Source organism: Channa argus, chromosome 20, assembly GCF_033026475.1.
Source record: "Channa argus isolate prfri chromosome 20, Channa argus male v1.0, whole genome shotgun sequence".
Lineage (NCBI taxonomy): Eukaryota > Metazoa > Chordata > Actinopteri > Anabantiformes > Channidae > Channa > Channa argus.
The window spans coordinates 3,433,946-3,454,617 of record NC_090216.1 but is presented as its reverse complement, the minus strand read 5'-3'; the positions used below and the strand labels follow the sequence as shown (position 1 = coordinate 3,454,617).

General features: G+C 43.7%; 2 protein-coding genes across 5 annotated transcripts in view; one reads left to right on the top strand and one right to left on the bottom strand.

The window, feature by feature from the left end:
* The first annotated feature begins 501 nt into the window (after positions 1 to 501).
* On the top strand, positions 502 to 6,109 carry cdk5r1b (cyclin dependent kinase 5, regulatory subunit 1b (p35)). Of its 2 annotated transcripts, none has more exons than XM_067489011.1 (2): positions 502 to 845; positions 2,026 to 6,109. In XM_067489011.1, the coding sequence occupies exon 2, from the start codon at positions 2,266 to 2,268 to the stop codon at positions 3,172 to 3,174; it is 909 nt and encodes a 302-aa protein (XP_067345112.1). In that variant the 5' UTR covers positions 502 to 845; positions 2,026 to 2,265; the 3' UTR covers positions 3,175 to 6,109. The 2 variants fall into 2 exon arrangements, with proteins under 2 accessions (XP_067345112.1, XP_067345111.1); XM_067489010.1 differs by having other exon boundaries at positions 2,023 to 6,109.
* Positions 6,110 to 7,990: 1,881 nt separating this feature from the next.
* myo1d (myosin 1D) overlaps positions 7,991 to 20,672 on the bottom strand; it is a 68,032-nt gene continuing 55,350 nt past the window's right edge. For 2 of the 3 annotated variants that reach the window (XM_067487305.1, XM_067487306.1), the window contains exon 22: positions 7,991 to 11,662. In XM_067487305.1, the coding sequence (XP_067343406.1) occupies positions 11,506 to 11,662 (157 nt within the window). In that variant the 3' untranslated portion in view covers positions 7,991 to 11,505. The remainder of the gene's footprint in view (positions 11,663 to 20,672) is intronic. The other variant, XM_067487307.1, reaches the window with a different exon arrangement.

Here is a 20,672-nt window from a genome sequence, read left to right as displayed (position 1 = left end):
GAATTTTGAAGGCTAAACTCGTTCATTACAGTACACAGATGTTTTTTTACATTTCAAATATTGTTCGATTTTATATTTAAAAGGTGTCACAAAAATGATCAGTGAAAATAGGCTAATTAAACACTAAGGGGAATAACAGGATCTATAATTGTATGGTTCTAACCGTAAAAAAATGAATTATATTTTAAATAATAGTGCATAGAATTGCAAATTGTTGTAACTAATAATTCGAGTTTTTTCGAGAATTTGTAGCCTAATGGAAAATTATTATCTGACCATATATTAGATGCCACAGACACAGGCACAGACTGAAGTGATGCTATACACATTGATATGGCTCCTACACTGAGATGAAATAGGACAATCCTTTGATGCAAAGGTCCTTAATGCAATGTATAGATCTATAGATTTGCCTAGATACCGATTTTGGGTTCCGTTTGCATGATGGCGTGCAGTGCGTGGCCACAGGTGGAGCTGTTTCTCAGCAGAGACAGCAACGCGCACAGAGCGCAGAGCGGCGCCCCACCACCGCCTTTGCGTCAACCGTCCTCACACAGCCGTCGCAGCATCCGCATCTCGCGGCCAGGAGGACCAGAAAGCACATCCTCATCTGAGCATCCATTCCACAACTGCCCACCATCGTCTGCGCACCGCCGACACCAGGCGTGTTTTATCCGCAGTTTGCTTTTTGCCTCGGCTCGGATTATTTTTCTTTGTTTGTTGCATTTACATCCACCGAGATGGTTTTATGCTTCAATCCCGTTTAGTAAGGAAATAAAACTGCCTCGAGACGCGGAGCATCATCTGGACAAGTTCGATTATTTTCTCATTAGGCTGGAGATTAGGTAAGTTTGAATTTCGGCTGTGTAGCAGTCTACTTTAGGTTGCAGCTTTATCCATTATATCTGCAAATGCGCAGCTACGAATAATGAACGAATGAAAATAATACATTGAAAAACACTGAGATGTGAAGCGGTTGTGATCAATATTCACTGAGATGATGTGAAATAGCAATAGACAAGGGGGGAAAGATGAGGATTCTCTTTATTTTTAAGCCACCGCCTATTATGGCAGCGTTTTCATTTCGACGCAGACGGTCAGTTTCAGCACCATGGAGAGCACATCTCCTCATCAGAGCAAAACGCTCAATAAAACCTTTTAATTACTCCAGTAAAGTCACAGTGAAAGCAAATCATTAGAACTTTCCCCCACATTTAACCAATTACTCGTCGGACTGTTAACAAGGTGACGACGGATCGAGCAGCTTGCATCCTGCGCAAGTGAGCAAAGTCGATCCATCGACCGTCTTTCATGTGCACAACTACTGCAGTGAGAAAGAAGATATAGGTCGTGCAAAGGAAAAGAATTGATGCCATTGTTTATCTAGATTTGGTGGAGCTAAATTGAATGACCTTGGCTTTGTGCTTCAATATGCCGAGTCCTGAACGCATCACAGGCGACCTTCACCTGGTAATATGATGTTTACGTTTCAATCTTCCATTTTAGTGCAATGGTGGCGCGTGGTGCACCGTGGCTTCCCGGCCATAGCCCCTAAAATAGGGCTCTCCCATCGTAAAATGTTCACATTTTTACCACAGAGAACCCGTTTTCAACAGATGTGGGCTGACATTCCTGTTTTCCTGTGCGCTCTGCTGCGATTGAGCATCATCTGCAGCACAACAACAATTTCAGTGTCGGGGTGCTGCCTGTGTGTTGCTTGATTGCAGCAAACGAGGGTTTACACTGTTCAAATTCGTTAGAAGCAGCTACAGGCTGATCCATTCCACCTCTTACTGAGTCCAATCAATACTGCCAACAAGCCTGAGCTACTGCTGGATAAACCACTCAGGCACACGTTTATGAGCACATTACAGGGGTGAGACTGTGATACTATCTGCTGTAAGCTGAACAGCAGTGCACCGAACATCAGATCGTTCCGCTGTCTGTCAACATGAGTGGATGATTCAAAGTCAGTTGATCCTTCACCAATTATTTCTGATTATCGATCTTCTCTGTTTCCAGCAGTGGCCATCTGGAGACGCAGAGGGTGAGCTGACAGAAAAGAGAAACCGTTCCAGCGATTGTTATCCGCTCAGAGAGCTGTTTACAGAGCTTCCTCCTCCTGGGCTTTACATGCTTAGAGGCAGACTTTAGCCCAGGACTCTCCCAGAAGCACTGAGGCTTTGAGACCCTCAGGATCTCCCCTGGCAGACGTTCTTCTGACCCAGTGCGGCTAAAGCCCGTGGACGCCTCTACACAGTCACCATGGGAACCGTTCTGTCATTGTCACCTAGCTACCGAAAGGCAGCTCTCTTTGAGGATGGACCGGCCACCGTGGGCCACTACACAGCTGTGCAGAACAGCAAGAACGCCAAAGACAAGAACTTGAAGCGCCACTCGCTCATCAACGTGCTCCCGTGGAAGCGGATCGTAGCGGTGTCAGCCAAGAAGAAAAGCTCTAAGAAAGTGCAGCCCAATGGCACCTATCAGAACAATGTCACCCACCTGAACAATGAAAATCTGAAGAAGTCGCAGTCCTGCGCCAACCTATCCACCTTCACCCAGGATCAGAGCACTCCATCTCTTAACAAGAGCTCAAACAACACAGCATCGTCCGTCAAGAAGGCCCCCCAAACCAACTCCAGCGTGGCCCCAGGGACCCCTAAGAGAGTGATAGTCCAGGCCTCCACCAGTGAGCTACTGCGCTGCCTCGGGGAATTTTTGTGCCGGCGTTGTTACCGGCTGAAACACCTGTCACCCACTGACCCAGTGCTGTGGCTGCGCAGCGTGGACCGCTCCCTCCTGCTCCAAGGATGGCAGGACCAGGGATTCATCACTCCTGCCAACGTGGTCTTTGTCTACATGCTGTGCCGTGACGTGGTGTCCTCTGAGGTGGCCACGGAGCACGAGTTGCAGGCCGTGCTGCTCACCTGCCTCTACCTGTCTTACTCCTACATGGGCAACGAGATCTCTTACCCGCTCAAGCCCTTCTTAGTGGAGAGCTCCAAGGAGACCTTCTGGGACCGCTGCTTGTCCATCATCAACCTGATGAGCGCCAAGATGCTCCAGATTAACTCCGACCCGCATTACTTCACTCAGGTGTTCGCTGACCTGAAGAATGAGAGTCAGAAGGAGGAAGAGAGGAGCCGCCTGCTCATCGGCCTGGACCGGTGAGGGGATGTTTGGGGGTGGGGGGGTTGCAGATGGGTCAGAGGAGGTACTCCAGTCTGGCATTTTGAAAAGTTTGTGATGCATTTATTTATTATTGTTCAAACTGCAGTGGGACTCAGATAATTAGGAAATATTTGACAAGTTCATATCTAGTAAGACTGACGTCAAACACCTGGCGGGTGTTCACTTCAGATGTTTGCATTTCTTTTCTTGGCCGGTCACAATCAAGACTAAATTTAAATTTCAACCGAGCAACGAATGAACCCAACGAGTAAACCTGAGAATGAAAGCTTTTTTGACAATGATATCTAAACAAAAAAATGCCAGACTTGGGTAAATCCTTAGCCAACATACAAATATATATCTTTATGAAATACTGTAAAGTTAAAAAACTAAAAAAAAACAATTCAGAGAAAAGACAAAACAAACAAACAAACAAAAAAAAAAAACATTAGAAAACGAAGCATACATCAACAGCAATGAATGTGGACAGGACTGAGGCTGCAGCAGCCTACCAGTGACCTTCTGACTGACAATGTGATGTGCACTGCCTACTGCAGGAGGGTGAGGGCCATCGCCTGACGGGCTTTCTTAATGCATCATGGATGAACAGACATCCCTGGCTACAAACCTTGGCTCTTTGGAAACGCCAATACCCACATCCCCCCCTCCACTAATGTGGATACAACTGGACACTTTTTGCTGCAATGCATATCTGGCCATCTAAGGGAAGAACACCATCAGTGGGCTGTCAATGCTGGATCCATAATGTTGTGGGTTTCTGTTTGTGGCTCTATGAGACTTACACACAAAACAAGGGCAGATTGGACGGACATGCTAAAAAGAACAGCCAGAGGACGTGGGGGCTATGACGAGTGTGTGTGTGTTAAGAAAGACCTGCTTTATTTTCATCTAGAAAAGAATAAAAACAAGTTAATGGATGTTTTACTCCCCAGAGGTTTACACCTAGGGGAGCTTATTTATTGCTTTTCCGGAACAAGTTTTCTTTGATTCTTCTTGTTCTTCTTCCTTTTTTTTTTTTTTTTTTTACATAGAAATGTAATGTTTTGCACGTGTGCCATGCAATTTTACACAGTTTCTGGAAGTGCTGGAGCAATGATTCCTTTTCTTCTTTTTACTTGATTTGTAAACTAACTGCATCTGCATTAGAGAATGCTTTGAACAAAGTTACACTAGTTTATTTAGCTATGCTTGCTAAAATAGGCTATTTGTTTACCAGGGACTTTCTTTTTGTACTTTTGTCAGTAGGTTGTGTTTCACTCTGGAATGATGTTTGATTTTGTGCATATGATTCAGCAAAGAAAATGTTACAACAGTGCCATATCTTTGATGGAAATCCCACAGGCGGGACCTCTCTGAGATACTTTAGGCTACTGTTTAGGCTACTGTCCAGCTGTTGAATGATGGGGTGGATTTTCATCTACTACGAACTACTTGCAGACACCTAATTTATTGCCATTTACATCTTTATTATTTAGGCACATTTAAAGTAAATGAAAGATGTCGACGAGAGATGTTAAAAGGGGAAGGACACAAAGAGCAGGTGGGCTAATCTTTGGTGGGAATGAAGATTGATCTGGTTTATGCAAATTGCAGGGATTCATCAGTGAACATCAAATTAAAAAGCCCTTCGATCAAAACCAATGTTAAATCTGACCAAGTCGCCAAAGTGACACCATCAGAGACATCTTGTACTTCGGGAAATGCCCTGAAACGTTTGGTTTTGCGTCCAGCCGCACTGTCCTGCATGCGGAGCTAAACACATATCAGAAAGGTAACATGCACACGTTTCCAAGGGGAATAAAAAAAATAAAGAATTCCCACGACAGTCACTGCAGAGAAGCACAGCTTCACCTCGAGGGGGTTTCCTTCAGCATCACCTCTGTGCAAAGATGAGACAACTTCCACCAGGAGTTTTCACATCTGCTAGATGTTTCAGTGCGCAGAGAGAAAACCCAACAACAACCAAAACAGAAGTCATGCATAGCAACTAAGACATGTAGCTTTTTATTTTCCTTGAAGAATATCTGAAGCTCCTTCACTGCAGTCACTGTGATGACCGCAATCACAGGAGAAGCGACAGTATTTCCACTCAGAAATGCAAAAGAGAAATGTATTTAGCGGTCTTCACATCTCATGTCGATACAAACAACTTTTCTTTGCAGCAGTATTCTGAAAATGTGTCTAAAAAGCTGAAAGGACTGCTAGTGCCAACGGGAAGACTTCCGTAGTTTCTCAAAGAAGTTCCCAGGTCTCTCTGCCACTGTGTTGGCGTGGCCCCCTCCGCTGTGGGATTTTAAAGAGTTAAATCAGCGGGAGACAGTTCATTTGGAGTGTTTGTACTGGCACAATAGAGGGACATGCACTTTGGATGGGCTCCTGCTCCGGCAGGAAAAATAAACCAGGGAATCGGGGCTAAAAAGCCTCAAACAGAGACCCGGAATCTTTTTTTCCTCTTTGTCCACTTGCCCCCCGACACACTTGACATGTGCCATTTTTTTCCACTTTGCATTATTAAGTAGTTGTTTGAGAAAGTACTTTCAAAAGATGATTAAATATGATAAAAAAAAAAAAAAGACTCAAGTGATCGTTGCAGATTTCTGTCAAATTATTTTCTGTATCTTGTTGCGTACTTTGTAGATTAAAAAATGAAACAGTGGTTCAGAATTTCAAAAAGAGAGCTTGATGGCTGCATGTGTGGGTGAATGAGTGTGTGTGTGTGTGTGTGTGTGTGTGTGTGTGTGTGTGTGTGTAAGGCAGCATTTTATTTGTACAGATGAATGTGAGACATGTTGTTTTCTTATGAACAAGGAGTATATACCAACCACACCGGTATAGGACTAAAGAACTGGGGTGAGGGAGGGCTGTTGAAGTGGTTCAATAAAAATGTTCTTTTTTCGAAAAAGACAAAAAAACATGTTGCTGTAATTGATTTTTTTCCCACTTCATTTCTGCTTATTATTTTAATTTATTTTTGTACTGTGATGGAAAAATAAAATGCACTGATCGTTCCAGGCCTTCACCTGTCTTCTAGTGCCTCCAGCTGTGGAGTGACGTGCACACGCTTCACCACCTGCACTTTGCAAACGCAAGACTTTCAACATGTGTCTTTTGAAAAAAACAACAACAAAAAAACAAAGCAAAAGAAGATTTATCATGGGAAGCTGCAGAACTGGCAAACCAAAAAAACAAAACAATTATATATATATATATATATATATATATATATATATATGGATCCCACCCAAAACTTTTTTACGAAGACAGCTACAGTTTATATGTCCATAAACCTCACACAGAGTCCCTATACAGTACAACCCTGCAGCCCCCAAACCCTCTAAAAGAAGCCCCTTCTAGCTATTGTATGACATCTGAACTCTGTTAGGGTCTCATCCCACAGCGTCACATAATGATAATTCGTAAGGCGACGCCATGGTAACGCACAAAAGCTGCTTTAGGGTACGTTAGTGTTTGGCACAAAAATGTTAAATTACAAGATAAATGACATAAAACACACACACGTCCTTATTATGGTAACGTGAGCCACATTGAGCCACAGTCCTCATTAAAGCGCACATCTGGTCTCCTGTGTCCGGTTGTACCAACCACCAGACCGTCCACCTCCTTACGATACCTTCTCTACATCAATGCTCCAGGCGTCGACTATTGAAGCGTCTGTACTACGCTGAAAACTCAGAGTGTCGATAACCGACGCAAACAGGTTCCCTGAGCGTCAGCAGGTTCTCCTGGCCAGATGTCCTCCTGCACTGGGAACAGAAGTTTGCAGCCCTCCTTCTGCACTGCCCCTGGATCTCCTGCTGCCCACATGCCTTTGAAGAATGACACCGAGACCGTGCACCGAAATGTAGAATGTGCAGGTTAAGGTCAAATGTAGTGGTGACTTTGGACATTATGCTTGAGATAATGGTAATAGGATTGTTACTGAAATGTCCAGTGGTTCTGCAATGTCTCCTAAGGACCCTGCTCTCTCTCTCCCTCATTTTAGGGTCCTAATAAATGCCAGACGTCACCTGTAGATGACTTGTCTCCAGCTGGTTTCCATTTTACTGATTGGTGAAAGTGTAATGTTCTGTATGTATCTGTTGGAATCAAAGGTTAAACACCGTCATTTATTGCTTTTGATGGCACAAGGCTGAGACTAATCAAAGCTCACAGTCAGGTTCATTCATAGATCCCGAAGACACAAACACATTTGGACATTCTCCGGTCTTAGATCCTCAATTTGGAGAGAATGGAGACCTACTGTGTGTTTTGGTCAACAGTCTTTGTCTGAAGTACCTTCACCAGCACCACTTGTCAGGTTCCAAATGGTATTTAAATTACTTTTTAAGAGAGTTGATTTGTTTATTTTTGCCATTTTTGGATCATTTCATGTCTTGCATACCACTTCCTGCCCATTTATTTAGCCACCAGGTTACTCAGTGAGTCCAGTTCTCTTTAGTCACTGCACTAGAGGAGTCATCCTTTTCTGCAACAGATGATCATTCATCAGCCAGTGGATTATAAAACCCCTGCTGGGGTAGCTGAGCACGACTGACACAGTGGCAGTGGGAAGCAGCGTGGTCATGCCGACTGCAGGGGTTTCAGCCGTCTCGACGTCACCCGTCGAACCAGCTGTTGGTGGGTGGATTAACACACAGCACTACCCAGCTATTACCACTTCGCACGTTAAGAGAGTGGGACTGGCCTCGGGAAACATCTCAGTCAACAAATCATCCGTCTTTGCATTGATTCACTGAATATCACCATAACACACACACACACACAGTCTGAAAAGGACACTGGAGCAAATACATTTATTAATAAAACAATTAATGGAATATATTTCATTATGGAACATCAGAAACTGTATAACCTGCATTTATATAGAATAGCGCTACTGTTCCCTTTAGACTTGTTCTGGACACATCAGTAAATCCATAGCATGTATTATTGTATTAATACACAAATATGCAAAAGAAAAACTTCATATATAATAAGGCACATACTAAATAAACGGAGCATACATAGAGATTTTGCTTAAACATTATAAATTATGGAACGATAACGGAACTTGTTACCCTTTGGCTATTATGGACAGGCTGGATACTGAAGCCACATGTCTAAGATGATTGGAACAAAAACCAAAAAAGTATAGGAAAGTGCAGAGAATTTGAAGAGCACAATGGCACAAGTCTCCTTGGACTAACATTCATATTTGACATGGCTTTATGCCCATTAAAAGGGGTAATAAAATAAAAAAACTATTGATTTGCATTGCAGCTGTTAGTCAATATAATGAGATATGATCATTGATGAGTGGATTTGCACAAAACCCACAAACCCAACTGGGACTTGCTAATGAGGATGACGCCATCATTGAAAACCAGGTTTTCAAAGCACAATATTTACATTTCTTTTAATACAGTAAATTGCATCTCGTTTTTTTTTTAAACTCGAGTTTCTCAAGCTTGGACAGGAAGACAAAGAAGATAAACAAAAAGCAGAAAACCAAAACCTTCACTGCCCTGCAGGATGGTAGCATCAGCCTAGACGGGTGAGGAGCCAAGTGATTTGGGGGAGAAGACAAAGAGGAAAATGAGGAAGGAGAAACAAGGCTTTGTGTGCACCACCCACATCCCCCAACACCCCCCGTCTTTGCCTTAAGGAAGCAATGAGAGAAGCATTGAAGTGAGAAGCGACATGCAGTCCATCCTAAAGACGAGCGGGGAATAGCTGAGCAGAGAGGAGAGGAGAGGAGAGCTGTCCTGTCCTGTGGGACATTGCCATGCTGGAGGATATGGAGGGCTGCAGTGCTGTAGTTCTCTCTCTCTCTCACACACACACACACACACACAGACACACACTCAGTCTGAACTCCACTGAAAACCGTCTAATAATGCTACCAGTGTCACGTCCTTAATCCACACTATGAACGCACCAATTTCCCCCAAACAAGTCCTGTCTGAGTCAGAGAGCGGGATGAGGACGTCCAGCACAGGAAAGAACAGGGGCCTCTTGCAAACTAATTAAGATAAATGGCTCGTTCAGACAACACTCTGGCACAATTAGAGCCTGTGCTGCTGCTTTCAAAATGACCGCTAACACGTTTACCTTCCTGTTAAAGTGAAGCCTCCGACTAAGCCAGACACTGAGGGCGCTCTGATTCATAGCCGCAGGCTGACAGTCAGTTTCCCTCACTTAGGCTTCACACAGACAACGCAGAGACGTCTCCGTGGGTAGGAGGTGATGCAACACGGGTCACAGTGTTTAATGTCCCATCATCATATCTACCATAGCAACAATTAGTTCTGATGAGTTTTCACTCCGAATGCGCTTCCTGCCGCAACCTCACGTTTTTATCTGGGCTTTGGACCAGGGCCTGCTGCATCCCAACCCAATGCTCTACCGCTGAGCCACTAGGCCCCGTTAGTATTGACAACAGTAATAATGACAATCATACTGATTTAAAAAAAAAAAGAAAAAAAAAAAAGGAGAAACCCACAATCATCTCTGAATAGTGAAAACAAATAGTTTGCTTTGAACTTTTTTTTTAATCTACATACTGTTTTAAATATTACAGCAAATGAAAATGGCCCAAACAATAATAATAATCACATTTAGCCAATTTAGATTGAAAAAAAAAACAAAAAAACAGCACTTTTCTTTTCCTTCAAACACCAAGTTATTTCAGAGGCCATTGCGAGTCTTTTTTTGTGTACACTACACAAACAAAGATAATTTATGTACCTCCATTTTCTTCTTCTCTGATTTTTTTTATTACTCAATTGTGAGGCCAGGTCTCTTCATCTCGTGATCCTCTGTGCTGCCACAAATCCTGCATTCGTTTTGAAAGACAACATATTGCCACGTGTGAACAGTTAGTGAAAACTCGCAGCACAGTCGACGGCCTGTGAGAAGTGTTGGTCGCGCGATTGGTGCGCTTTGGCTTTTAGCACTGAGGAAAGTAAAGGGAACCAGCAACACGAGATGGAAATCTAGTCTCAGACTAGTTGGAGTTCATGTTAAAAAGAAAACCATGAAGACAAAAAACAAAAAAAAAAACGAGTGATTCCCATCAGGAGGTAAAGTAGGACAACAGGCTGGTCCCAGATTTCCTGCACCTCCGTCTTCACTCCCTCACTGTGGCCACTAGCCAGGCCCTCAGCCTCCGAGCCAAGGAGTGAAGAGCTCAGAGAACCAATCAACACACGTACAACACACACACACACACACACACACACACAGTCACTCACACTCTCTCTCTCTCGCTGATGAAGGGCGTATTTGTCAAGTGGAAGCGTATTGCAAAGGACTTCCACTACAAGTCATTAGGCCAAAGACACGTAATGACACTATGGGCTTCACATGGGACTTTACAGTACTGGCCAGCAACACTTTGCTGCTAAGCTAGAGCATAATATTCTACAGTAATAATATGAACTATACTGTCTTCATGTTTGCCGTCTACAGGAGTAATCGACGTATGTGCGGTGTTACTGCTGCTTAAATACAATCTACTCTTGTTGTGTGTAAGTAGTGTTAGAGTATTATAAAAGTATAGGTCAGTACAAAGTAGAAGATGCAGGATTTAAATTAATCGATTTTAACACTTTGTACAAAGCAGGTTGCAATGTTCAGGATATGTTCAACACATCCTCCTCAACATCCTGTGACTAACAACGACTTGCAATGGGAGCATCAGACACTGCCTGAATCACCGAGTCCCATGTTGTCACTTGCTGTTCGCACATGTGATTGTAAAAACTCGCGGAACTAAAAGGTTGTTTCCATTTATCGTCACTGTAGCTTTAAACTACGGTCATTGTTGTTCCTTAGAACGTATCTCCAGCAAGTGTTCTTACGGTTTAAAGCTGATAATCAAATCAAATCAATCTTATTTTTGAAGGCTTTCACTTTGGCTGCGGCGCCGACACCGAGCTGCAGGGATCCTAAATTCCTATTGTGCAACATCAGCTGCCGCACAGTTTTCACTAACGAAAACGAATCAACAACAAACCTATTATTGCACAAAGCAAATCATTTGGAAAAAAGGAGGCGACAAAACTTTGCTGGATGATCATGTAGTGCACATTATACATCTCTTTGTTTTCATACTAATATTGCATAGAAATCTCCGCACCAGGTCAAATTTGGCTTTGCAATTTGTGGTTTTAAGTCATCTAATTTTTCTGACAAAGCTGCTTTCTACACCATCACATCATCATCCCGTCTGCAAAGGACGAGAAGAAGCAAATCACCATCATCATCATCATCACGAGAGGCTGTCGCTGTTTATTCATCTCGTCCACTTCAGTTCCCCGGAACAGAGAGGATGTAGCCAGACCGGCTCTTGGTGAAGTCTGGCTGTGACTGGTTGATCTTGGGCTCGACGATGACAGTGCACTTCCTCCCGTTCATGCTGCACTGGATGGGACTCGTGATGTTCACCTGCAGCTTCCTCTTCTCACTACAGTGAGCAAAACAAAGGATGGAGACACAAATTAAAGCATTTCACATGCAATCTAATCGATTAAGCTCCAACTGATTTTAGTCTTGATTTTTAACTCACATTGATAGCTCATTCCACTAGTCTAGGCTAAGACTCAATCCCAAGTTAAACCTAAGTTACCAACCTGCTGCCAGCTTTATTTAGAGGGGTGTTTAAATGGATGCTTCCTGATGGGTTTACACACACTCTGGCAGGGTTAGAAACAATTAGGCTACAAGGAGCATTTAAATGAAGCCATGAGGATGTTTTGAGATACTTTCCGTCCTACATACATCGGGAAAGAGTACAAAGAGGACGTACAGGAAGCAGGAGAGTACGATGCTGCATGGGTGTGAGCAGAGCATGACCGTACAAGTGAGAGAGTACAGCAGTGTGTGGGGGAGAGAATAAAAGTGTATGTGCAGGATTATGGTGCTGCATGCCCTAAAACCTGCTCTTAGGGGGCGAATACTGTGTTGGTGTTTTCATGTTTCAGCATGAACCTTAAGTAAATTAAGATGAATAACAGGGAAGAAATCGGGCAGAGGCGCTGTTGAAAGAATGATCCATATGGCATAGCTGGGCCGCAGAGCAGCACAGGATTGGCTTTTAGTGCGTGTCACATCCACTTAGACCTGTTTCTGCCTCGTTCGCTCCTAAACAGGAGCCATGATGGGAAGGAGGAGCGAGAAGAAAAAGGAATAAAGTGTAAAATGTAAAGAGGGGGATGAGAAGATGGCTGTGTGATAGTCGCGGCCTCAGCGAGGAGGGGCAGTGACGGGAAGCTACAAGTGTGATAAACAAACTCGCATCTCTTTCTGTTCAGTCGAGGGCGGGTTTGTGACACACTTTCTCTCTGGCACCCTCCCCGACCATGGCTTCCTGTGCCAAATGTAAACAAATCCATTCTCTGCAATTACGGTCGCCAATCTCTGTCCCTCCAAGCAAAACTTGGGAAGCGAGTTGTGAACCCGGTAACACCGACTTGTTGTGCAACAACAATAAGTCATAAACAAGGAGCAAAGCGGCTCCTTCTGCCCACGCTGCACTCCTCTGCAGACCGTGTGCAGCTCTCGGTTTCAGCCGATGCAGAGAGCAGAAAGCTCAGGGTAGCGCTGATGCTGGTTTCCATGGCAACCCAACTTGTGAACCGAACTCCCCCATCTGTCATGGCTGCCAGCCAGCAGTTCTCTCTGTGTGTGTGTGTGTGTCTGTATGTGTATGTGTTGTGGTGTGTGGTGATATGTCTCTGTCTCTGACCATCCCGCATCCCGTTACTCCTCCATCTTAGTGAAATGCCACAGGGGATGCTGAGCTGTGCTCCTCGTGAAGGGCAAACACACACGCACACACACTTTCTCTGGGTACAGAAAACAGGTCTTTGACACCCTTCTGATCCATCAGCACCAAGTCTGGCTCTGAATGAATAATCTAGCAACAGAAAAACACGATCAGTTGAATCTTAAGGTCGCTGGCTGGCCTTTTTCCCCACCAGGAGCTGAGCTGAGCCAGTCACAGCCCTCAGGGCCGACTTAGTCCTTCATCGGATGGCCTCTCTGACTGGAAAATCAATTCTTTCCTTTTCCCAACCCCCCCCCCCCGTTCTCATTGTGTGTCTTTGCCCTTCACGCCATGTGACTCCACGCTCACTTGCTCCCAAAAGCACCTCCTCTTTATTTGCAAGGACGGTTTTTAGCAGGAGATGGGGGAGAGGGTGAAATAGGAAAGGTGAGAGGAAAAAAAAAAAAAAAACACGACACAAGGAAGAGTTTGAAAGTGAGCAGCAGGCAAAGAAGAGGAGGCATATGCAGAAAGTACAAAGTAAAACAGTAAGTGTGCTGAAAGGAATCAGAGTGAAGAAAAGCATTGCGAAATGAGGACGGTCCAGGCTATTTTCAAGTCGAGGGGCCAGGATTACCTTCAGTCAGTGACTGAACTTGTGAGTCATCCCTCTAATAGTGTACCTGGCTCTGCCCCAGGCTTTCTGCTGCTGAAAAATATATGAGATGAGGTGAGGGACTCTGCAAAGCTGACTTGCTGTAAAGATTCAGGGCTTTGAGGAGCTGATCATTTCTCATTATGATTACGCAACCGGTTTATGATGTAAAATATCCTGGTGCATTACACCAGCTACACGAGGAGCTTAAACACTGACACTGATGAACTTCCACGTAAGTCCCTTGGAATTCCTGAGCTGTTACTAAACTTAGTGTGCACGATGATCTGAATTACATTTACAAACCTTGCCTCAAATGTGCAGTTGTGCATAAGCACAGCGTCCAACTCTCTCTGAACATAATTAAATATGCAATATCTGTTCTTGGTATAATCATATTGAAATTGAATATCGAGGAGATAAATGCAGGACAAAAATATTTGCATTAGTGGGAAGGAAGGATGCTCTTATTATACTGAGAAAAATGATTGACTGAGAAAATATGAGCCCGGTGATTAAGAAAAGTGATGCATTTCCTTCAAATAAATAAATAAATCAATCTTTCTCCTCACATCAATATTTCAGCTTGTGAGACAGGACTGAGGGAGTGAGGAGCATGCATGTTGAATTTGCCTGAATTTCATAAACACATTCTCTTGGTTTGATCACACAGAGCCAAATATGACAAATAGTCTATTTAAAGTTTCTGCTTTTACATACTGTACTGCAGTTATTATCAAAAATCGTCTGTCCAATACATTCAAAGACTTTGGCCGTTTAGAGAGGGTCAGGTTTGTTCATACGTGCTCAAGGTGCACTGAGCCACCAGTTCTCTCATCCTACCACTCAGTGTGTCTGTGAGGCATTCAGGGACCATACAGAGCATCACTAGGTCAGATTAGTTTTAGAAGATCCTTGAGCAGAACGGTCTGCCAACAAACCGCATCATGTCAAGGAAGTGAATTTTCCTTTCAACTTTGTGGATAATTCCAAATGGACCTGACACAGCATCTCTTCCACTCGCTTTCACACAGTTTTCTTTTCTCACACATCTCCCGTGCTGCTGTGCAATACAGTCACGCTGGTGAGGAAACGGAAAAGATGCCAACAGAGCACGGAGGCGCCAAAACGTACCCGACAAGGACCTGAGTGAAAGTTATTCAGAAAGCTGGTGATCCCAAAGAGAGAAGGTGACATGCGGCAGCTTCAACAGCCCAGGAGCCATTCTGAGAGTCGGTCTTTATTTAACATCAGTTACCAGCTTTGATACCTTGCTGCCTTCAAACTCTTTTAAATCGTTTACTCCGCATTTCCACTTTTACATCTAGGCTACATCTATTGTAGTCCTTTACAAGACAATTGCAACCCACCGAGAATAAAACAGTTAGAGGCAATGGAAGGCCCCACAGACTAGATCAAATGCAGCACTGAAAGCTTTCTGCAACCAACATCTCGAGCATCTCGAGTATTTTAGCAGGGTTACTGCATCAAATTACACAGTCAGGGAGGCTTTTGCTTCCAGCGTCTACTAAAGAGGTAGAAGTCTCTCCTTTAATGGCTTTTTTCAAACCTTCATCTCCTTGCATCGTGCCTTATCTTCTCTTCTGCTACAGCAGAAGGAGCTGTACTCGCAACGGAGAGATTACTACAGTAAGTAGGTCAAGAAAAAAAAAAAACAGGTTGAAAATGCAATGGCAGCAAAAATGGTTGTGATTAAAATATGTATGGAGGGGGAAAGAACCGAAGGGAAGAAGGAAGACGAGCTCGATCTTCAGTGCACACGGAGAAGTGGGGTTCAGAGGTGAAGCTGCCAAAGTGAGGCTTACATCAAAGCGCTCAGTCCCGCATCAGGACTCTGCACAAGACAAAGGAGAAGCAAAGCAGGAACCAGATTACGCAGTTATTTCACAGGTTCTCAAACCCTCCAGATGCATTACAGTCCCATAAGACACATTAGACTTCACAATATTGCAGCAACTAGTCCTCAAAAATCTCAAGAGGCTTCATTTGGACTCGATCAGATTGCTAAGCTAGTATTTCTGCTTCTTTGTGCACAGTAAATGAGATCTACAGTGCTGCACTGGGACAATAGAGACACTGACTATTAAGAGCCTTAAGGGCCCCTGAAGTGTCTGGAATAAAATGTGATTAGTTCAAGTGAAATGATGACTATTTTATACTTGTATTCCCCCATTGCTCTGGTTTTTGGTTGATGTCTCTGAAACCAAAAACAAACACACTGCAACTTTAAAAATGGAATTCGGCAGATGTTCAAAGCTCGGTGGGTCGCTCTCGTCCCTACACAAACAGCTCTAAGGCCGTCCACTAATCGTGGGGTTAGTAGTTCAGTCCCCGGCTCCTCATGTAAAGTTCAGGGGAAAACAACAGGGGATGTAACTACACGTGTAATTTACAAATAGTGATTCAAATTGTGGGACTGGAACGATATCTAGGAGATTATTATAAATAATTCACAGCATTCTGGGGATTCAAATTCCGATTCATAATTCCTTGAAACAGCCCCTGCAGTGAACATAAGACGGAGTAGATGGCAACGTGTGGGCCGATCAGTAGGAGGTTGTCCACATGACATCAGGAGACACACTCTGGCGAACAATAGCCATCAATAAGAGCAACGTGTGCAAGCTGTTCCCGGATGCTGCGGGTAAACAAAAGGACACACTTCTCACCTCCGTGTACTCTGTTTAAGAAATCAGTGTGAGATAAAACCAAACCGGAAATGTACGGAGCACTCGCCTCCGTCTCTGGGGGATACTGTAGTTGATCCACAGATGGTGGAGGCTAACACACACCGAAGAGCCATAATAGCCAAACAGCAGGCGGGTTAAGCGAGTGTGTGTGTGTGTGTGTGTGTGTAGGAGGTCAACTCCTTTGTTGACTGAAAGCTGCAAGTGACCTAAAGCTTCGTCACCGATCAGCTGCGTCTTTCAGAAGAACTCTCAACCATCTCAAGGCTGAATGAAGATGCCTTAAAAAAAACTCATTAGGTGAATCAATGCGCTGCCACCCAGTGTGTCACAACAGAAAAGAAAGACAGGCAGCCTCAATTAGTTTCTCATTACTGCAGGAAGACGGCTGGACTCGAAAGAGTGTGTTCATTAAAGGCAGTCAATGCTTCAGTCAAAGGTTCATCTGTGCTCATCTACTCATATTGTCACGTTCCTGCATCGTGACGTGAAGTTTTGCTTTTACACTAGTTGTAAAAGCAATGTTTGTTCATGTGTATCAAGTTTAAAAAAAAAAAACAGGCCCCTATTGAAAAACAAAGAGCATAATCTCACCTTTAATTATTTAACCCAAAAAATATTAATGAAGTAAAAGTTTCACACCCAGTTACATCCATTAACCATTTACCATCCTCTATGCCTGAAACATCACTCAAACCGTCTCCTAACACGAGAAAAATGAAATTTACCAACCCTGTTGTTGAGGAGGCTGAGGAAAAGCAGTTGTAGCATCCGAATACAATCTGCATTGAATGTGCTTCGTGAAATGTGCTGGAAATTTAAAGTACTACTTTAAGCTAGTAGCTCATAGCCACGTGTGATATTTTTTAATACACTGAACACATTCAACTACAGTCAGGAACAAGACAGATTGGTGATACTAATTATTATAAACATTTTTTTGTTGTTGACGACTAAATGTGAAGTCCTTTCCGCTTTCAAAGACCTAACCTGTTCCCTTAAAGTCAACATGTACTGGTTTCCTAACTCCTTCTGCTCGATCTGATCTGCTTGCATTAGATCAAAGTCGCGGTCTGTGCAGCTCTGTGCGAGCAGCTTTGCCCGAGGCCTGGACATTACATATAGTAGGATGAAAAAGCAGATGTTATCTTACAGGAGGTGAAACATGGTGAGATGCAGGTGTAAGGAAAGAGTCATTTGATGGAGATAAAAGACAAGATGAAGAAAATGTAGAATGATGAAAAGAGGTGGAGAGATTTAATGTCAGGGTGAGAAATAAAGAAATGAGGGAGCAACAGAAGATCAATGAAAGGAAGGGGGAGACATGAGGGAGATGGAAGACAGGAGGAGGGGTGTGTGCTGAAGCTGGCCAGAATTGGCCTGACAGATTAAAGTGTAGAGGTCACTGTGGGGAGGAAGTCCATAAAATACCAGGACTATCAGCACATGTCCTATGCTGTACATGCACTTCAGCATGAGAGGAGCAGACTGAATGTAGCTGCGTCTCAACAAACAGACTCAGCACAAACTCTGCACACAGCCTGAATAAAAAGGCACCAGCAATTACTACGAACGAATAATAGTATTATTTGTGTACTCACCCCTCAACCTCACCCATCACCCCTCCACCACCAACACCTGCATGGCCGGACAGATGATCTATGCGGCACTGTTTATGAAACAGTTCATTTTAGCTAATCGGCCATTATCTCCAATAAAATGCCCAGCGTCTGTCAGTCTGTTACAGACCTGCAAAACACACCAGCCAGACATGTTCCCTCATTGGATCACATGTTTCTAGAGTCCAAAATGCATCACTGAGAACATAAATGCTCTGAGACACCATAATCCCACGGGAGGTCTTAAGCATGTGCAGCTGACTAGGTTCCCTCAGATCATTGCACGAAGTCATGGTGATTCAGGGCATTTGGGCTCTGAATCACCATGCTGCTTTTAAGGAAGGAGAAAACACGTTTAATATGGACACACAGCATCAAAACAGATCAATTACAAACTACAAAACTGTTATTATCGCTGCAAATATTCAATACTGAATCACCCTTTTATGGTAAAAGCTAAAATAAAAACCATTGTTACATAAAAATATAATAATCATGCAATTGAGAGCTGGGGCCGAGCTTCTGAGAGATTCGCTATGAAGAAGGAGCGAAAAACTCAGAGTTTACGGTTGAGATTTGTCTGAGATCAGGAAGCTCATTTCCAAAGCAACTGCATTCCACATCATGTACCGAGGCTGCGGATAAACGTCAGAGGCTGCCGTGGCGTTCCCATGCAAAACCGATCCCAGCAAACTTCACTAAGTCCTCTGACATTTATCTCCGCTCGTTAGAATGCATCCGAAATGAGGCTTAATAAACGAGTCCCCGAGAGCGGAGTGTGTCAAAGGGTCAGAGCTAATTACAAGGGGGCGATTTTGCTCAGTCCATGAGATTTCATGCATTACAGCAGGACTCGGCTGTGTGGACGACTTCTGGCCTCTTGGATTATTTAACAAACGCCGTAGCCTATAAAATATCAGAAAATTTCAGAGCCCTAGGTAACAATTGGTTTCACATATATTCAGTTTGCAGTGACATCATGGATTTGAAAAAACTGAAAGGAGCAAAACAACTTAAGTGATTTATTAGCAAAACAGGTCATTATCTAGATCAGCTTTATACTTCGACGTGACCACCTCTTACCCCGTGATATAAACAAGGTAAGTGTTTGGCTTGTGTTTGTCCTTGTGTGTGTGTGTGTGAGAGACACAGTGTGTCGTGTGCACTTACCCCTTCAGCACACACAAACACCTCCTCACAGTCACACTCCTACTTTCTGCCTGGCCATTTGCCATCTATCGCTCCACCCGGCCAGCCTCCTCCCCCAGGCTGCAGCACAGTGCCAGTGAGACACGCAGGACTCCCCAGTGGCCCACATAACGACGACTCTGGAATGTTTGCACGAGTGTAACAGAATCTGTCAACTCGCAGGCAGTTCGCCTTTAAGAAATTGGAAATTGATATAACAGCTATGCAGAGTGTTTGGTGGATGCACAAGTTCGACACAAAGAAATATTTGTACCAGTGCCAAAACTATAGTTGGTGTTTTTGATTAAAAACACTTTATTCACACGTTACCGAAAATCAAGCACCATCGACCCAAAAATGTTAAAATTGGCATTTTTTTAAATAAATCTAACTTAGCAAACATTAGAGAGGCTTTACTTCAGACGTACTATTGTAGCAACAACGTATAGCAGGATGATCTCGGAGGGAAAAGCTAAAATAAAGCTGATTTTCTCTATATTTTCATTGCCTTTTGTATCTTTCAGTCTAACCTTTAGATTCTTCTTGCTTGTTTTCCTTTTTCTATAAAATGTGGTTTTATTCACGTGTCTGTACTCCACTGTCTGTGGCCTGGGACCAGATCTACTGTTAACATCTTCAGACTGCAGGGTTATTAATGGATGCCATACCTATCAGACAAACATGGATCCAATTGTTGCTATGGGAACTGCATCCGCAGCGCCCCAGAAAGGAGGGGGGGCGGGGAGAGGACAGAGAGAGAGAGAGAGAAAGGAGAATGAGGAGGAGAAGTGGAATGCAAAGTGAAAAACAAGAGGGGGAGGGGATGGAGTAGCAGCAGGGATGGGTGATGGATGATGGAGAACGAGGAAATCGGGAAGGAGGGATGGAGGGAAAGAGGAGAAGAAAGAAGCCCACTTCTATCAGCCTGAAATGTTTGATTCAGCAGAATGCGTGACCTTGGTAAAGACGAAAAAGGCAGCTAAGCTCGAGTCTCTCTCTCTCGCTCTAATTCTCTCACTCTGTTTTGCTTCTCCCTGGCACCCTCCGTCTCATCTTACTGTCACAAATGATGTTAGTGCCATCCCCAGATATGAGAGGAAATGCACTTTGACACATTTATCCAGGAACAGGTTTTAATGTTTGTTAAATATTCATCAGTCTCTGCAGCTGAAACAGAGAAAAACATGAATGAAAGGCCCAGCTGTGTACTTTCCTACTGCAAACCTTCCCGTCTACACATTTGGACGACTTTGTTAAGGGAACAGCTTGTTAGCCACAATCCACCTCATACATTGTTGCATTTCCTCCATGAATATAAAGACAAAAACTCACTCACAGTTGGTAGGATGTGCACGTTTTCATGTCACGGCCCTCGTTGGCCTGGTGTTACCTGATTTAAAGAGGGATTGGAATGAGATTCAGGCGAGTTATGCACATTTTCAAACGTCCATCTCATTCAAAAAAAAAAAAAAGAAAAAAAAAAAACACATTAAAAACAAAGGGGGGGACGATGAGTGATCACTGACGCCATTATGTCT

Bases quoted from the DNA above. Each gene is read 5' to 3' on its own strand.
- cdk5r1b (XM_067489011.1), top strand. From the start codon at position 2,266: ATGGGAACCGTTCTGTCATTGTCACCTAGCTACCGAAAGGCAGCTCTC.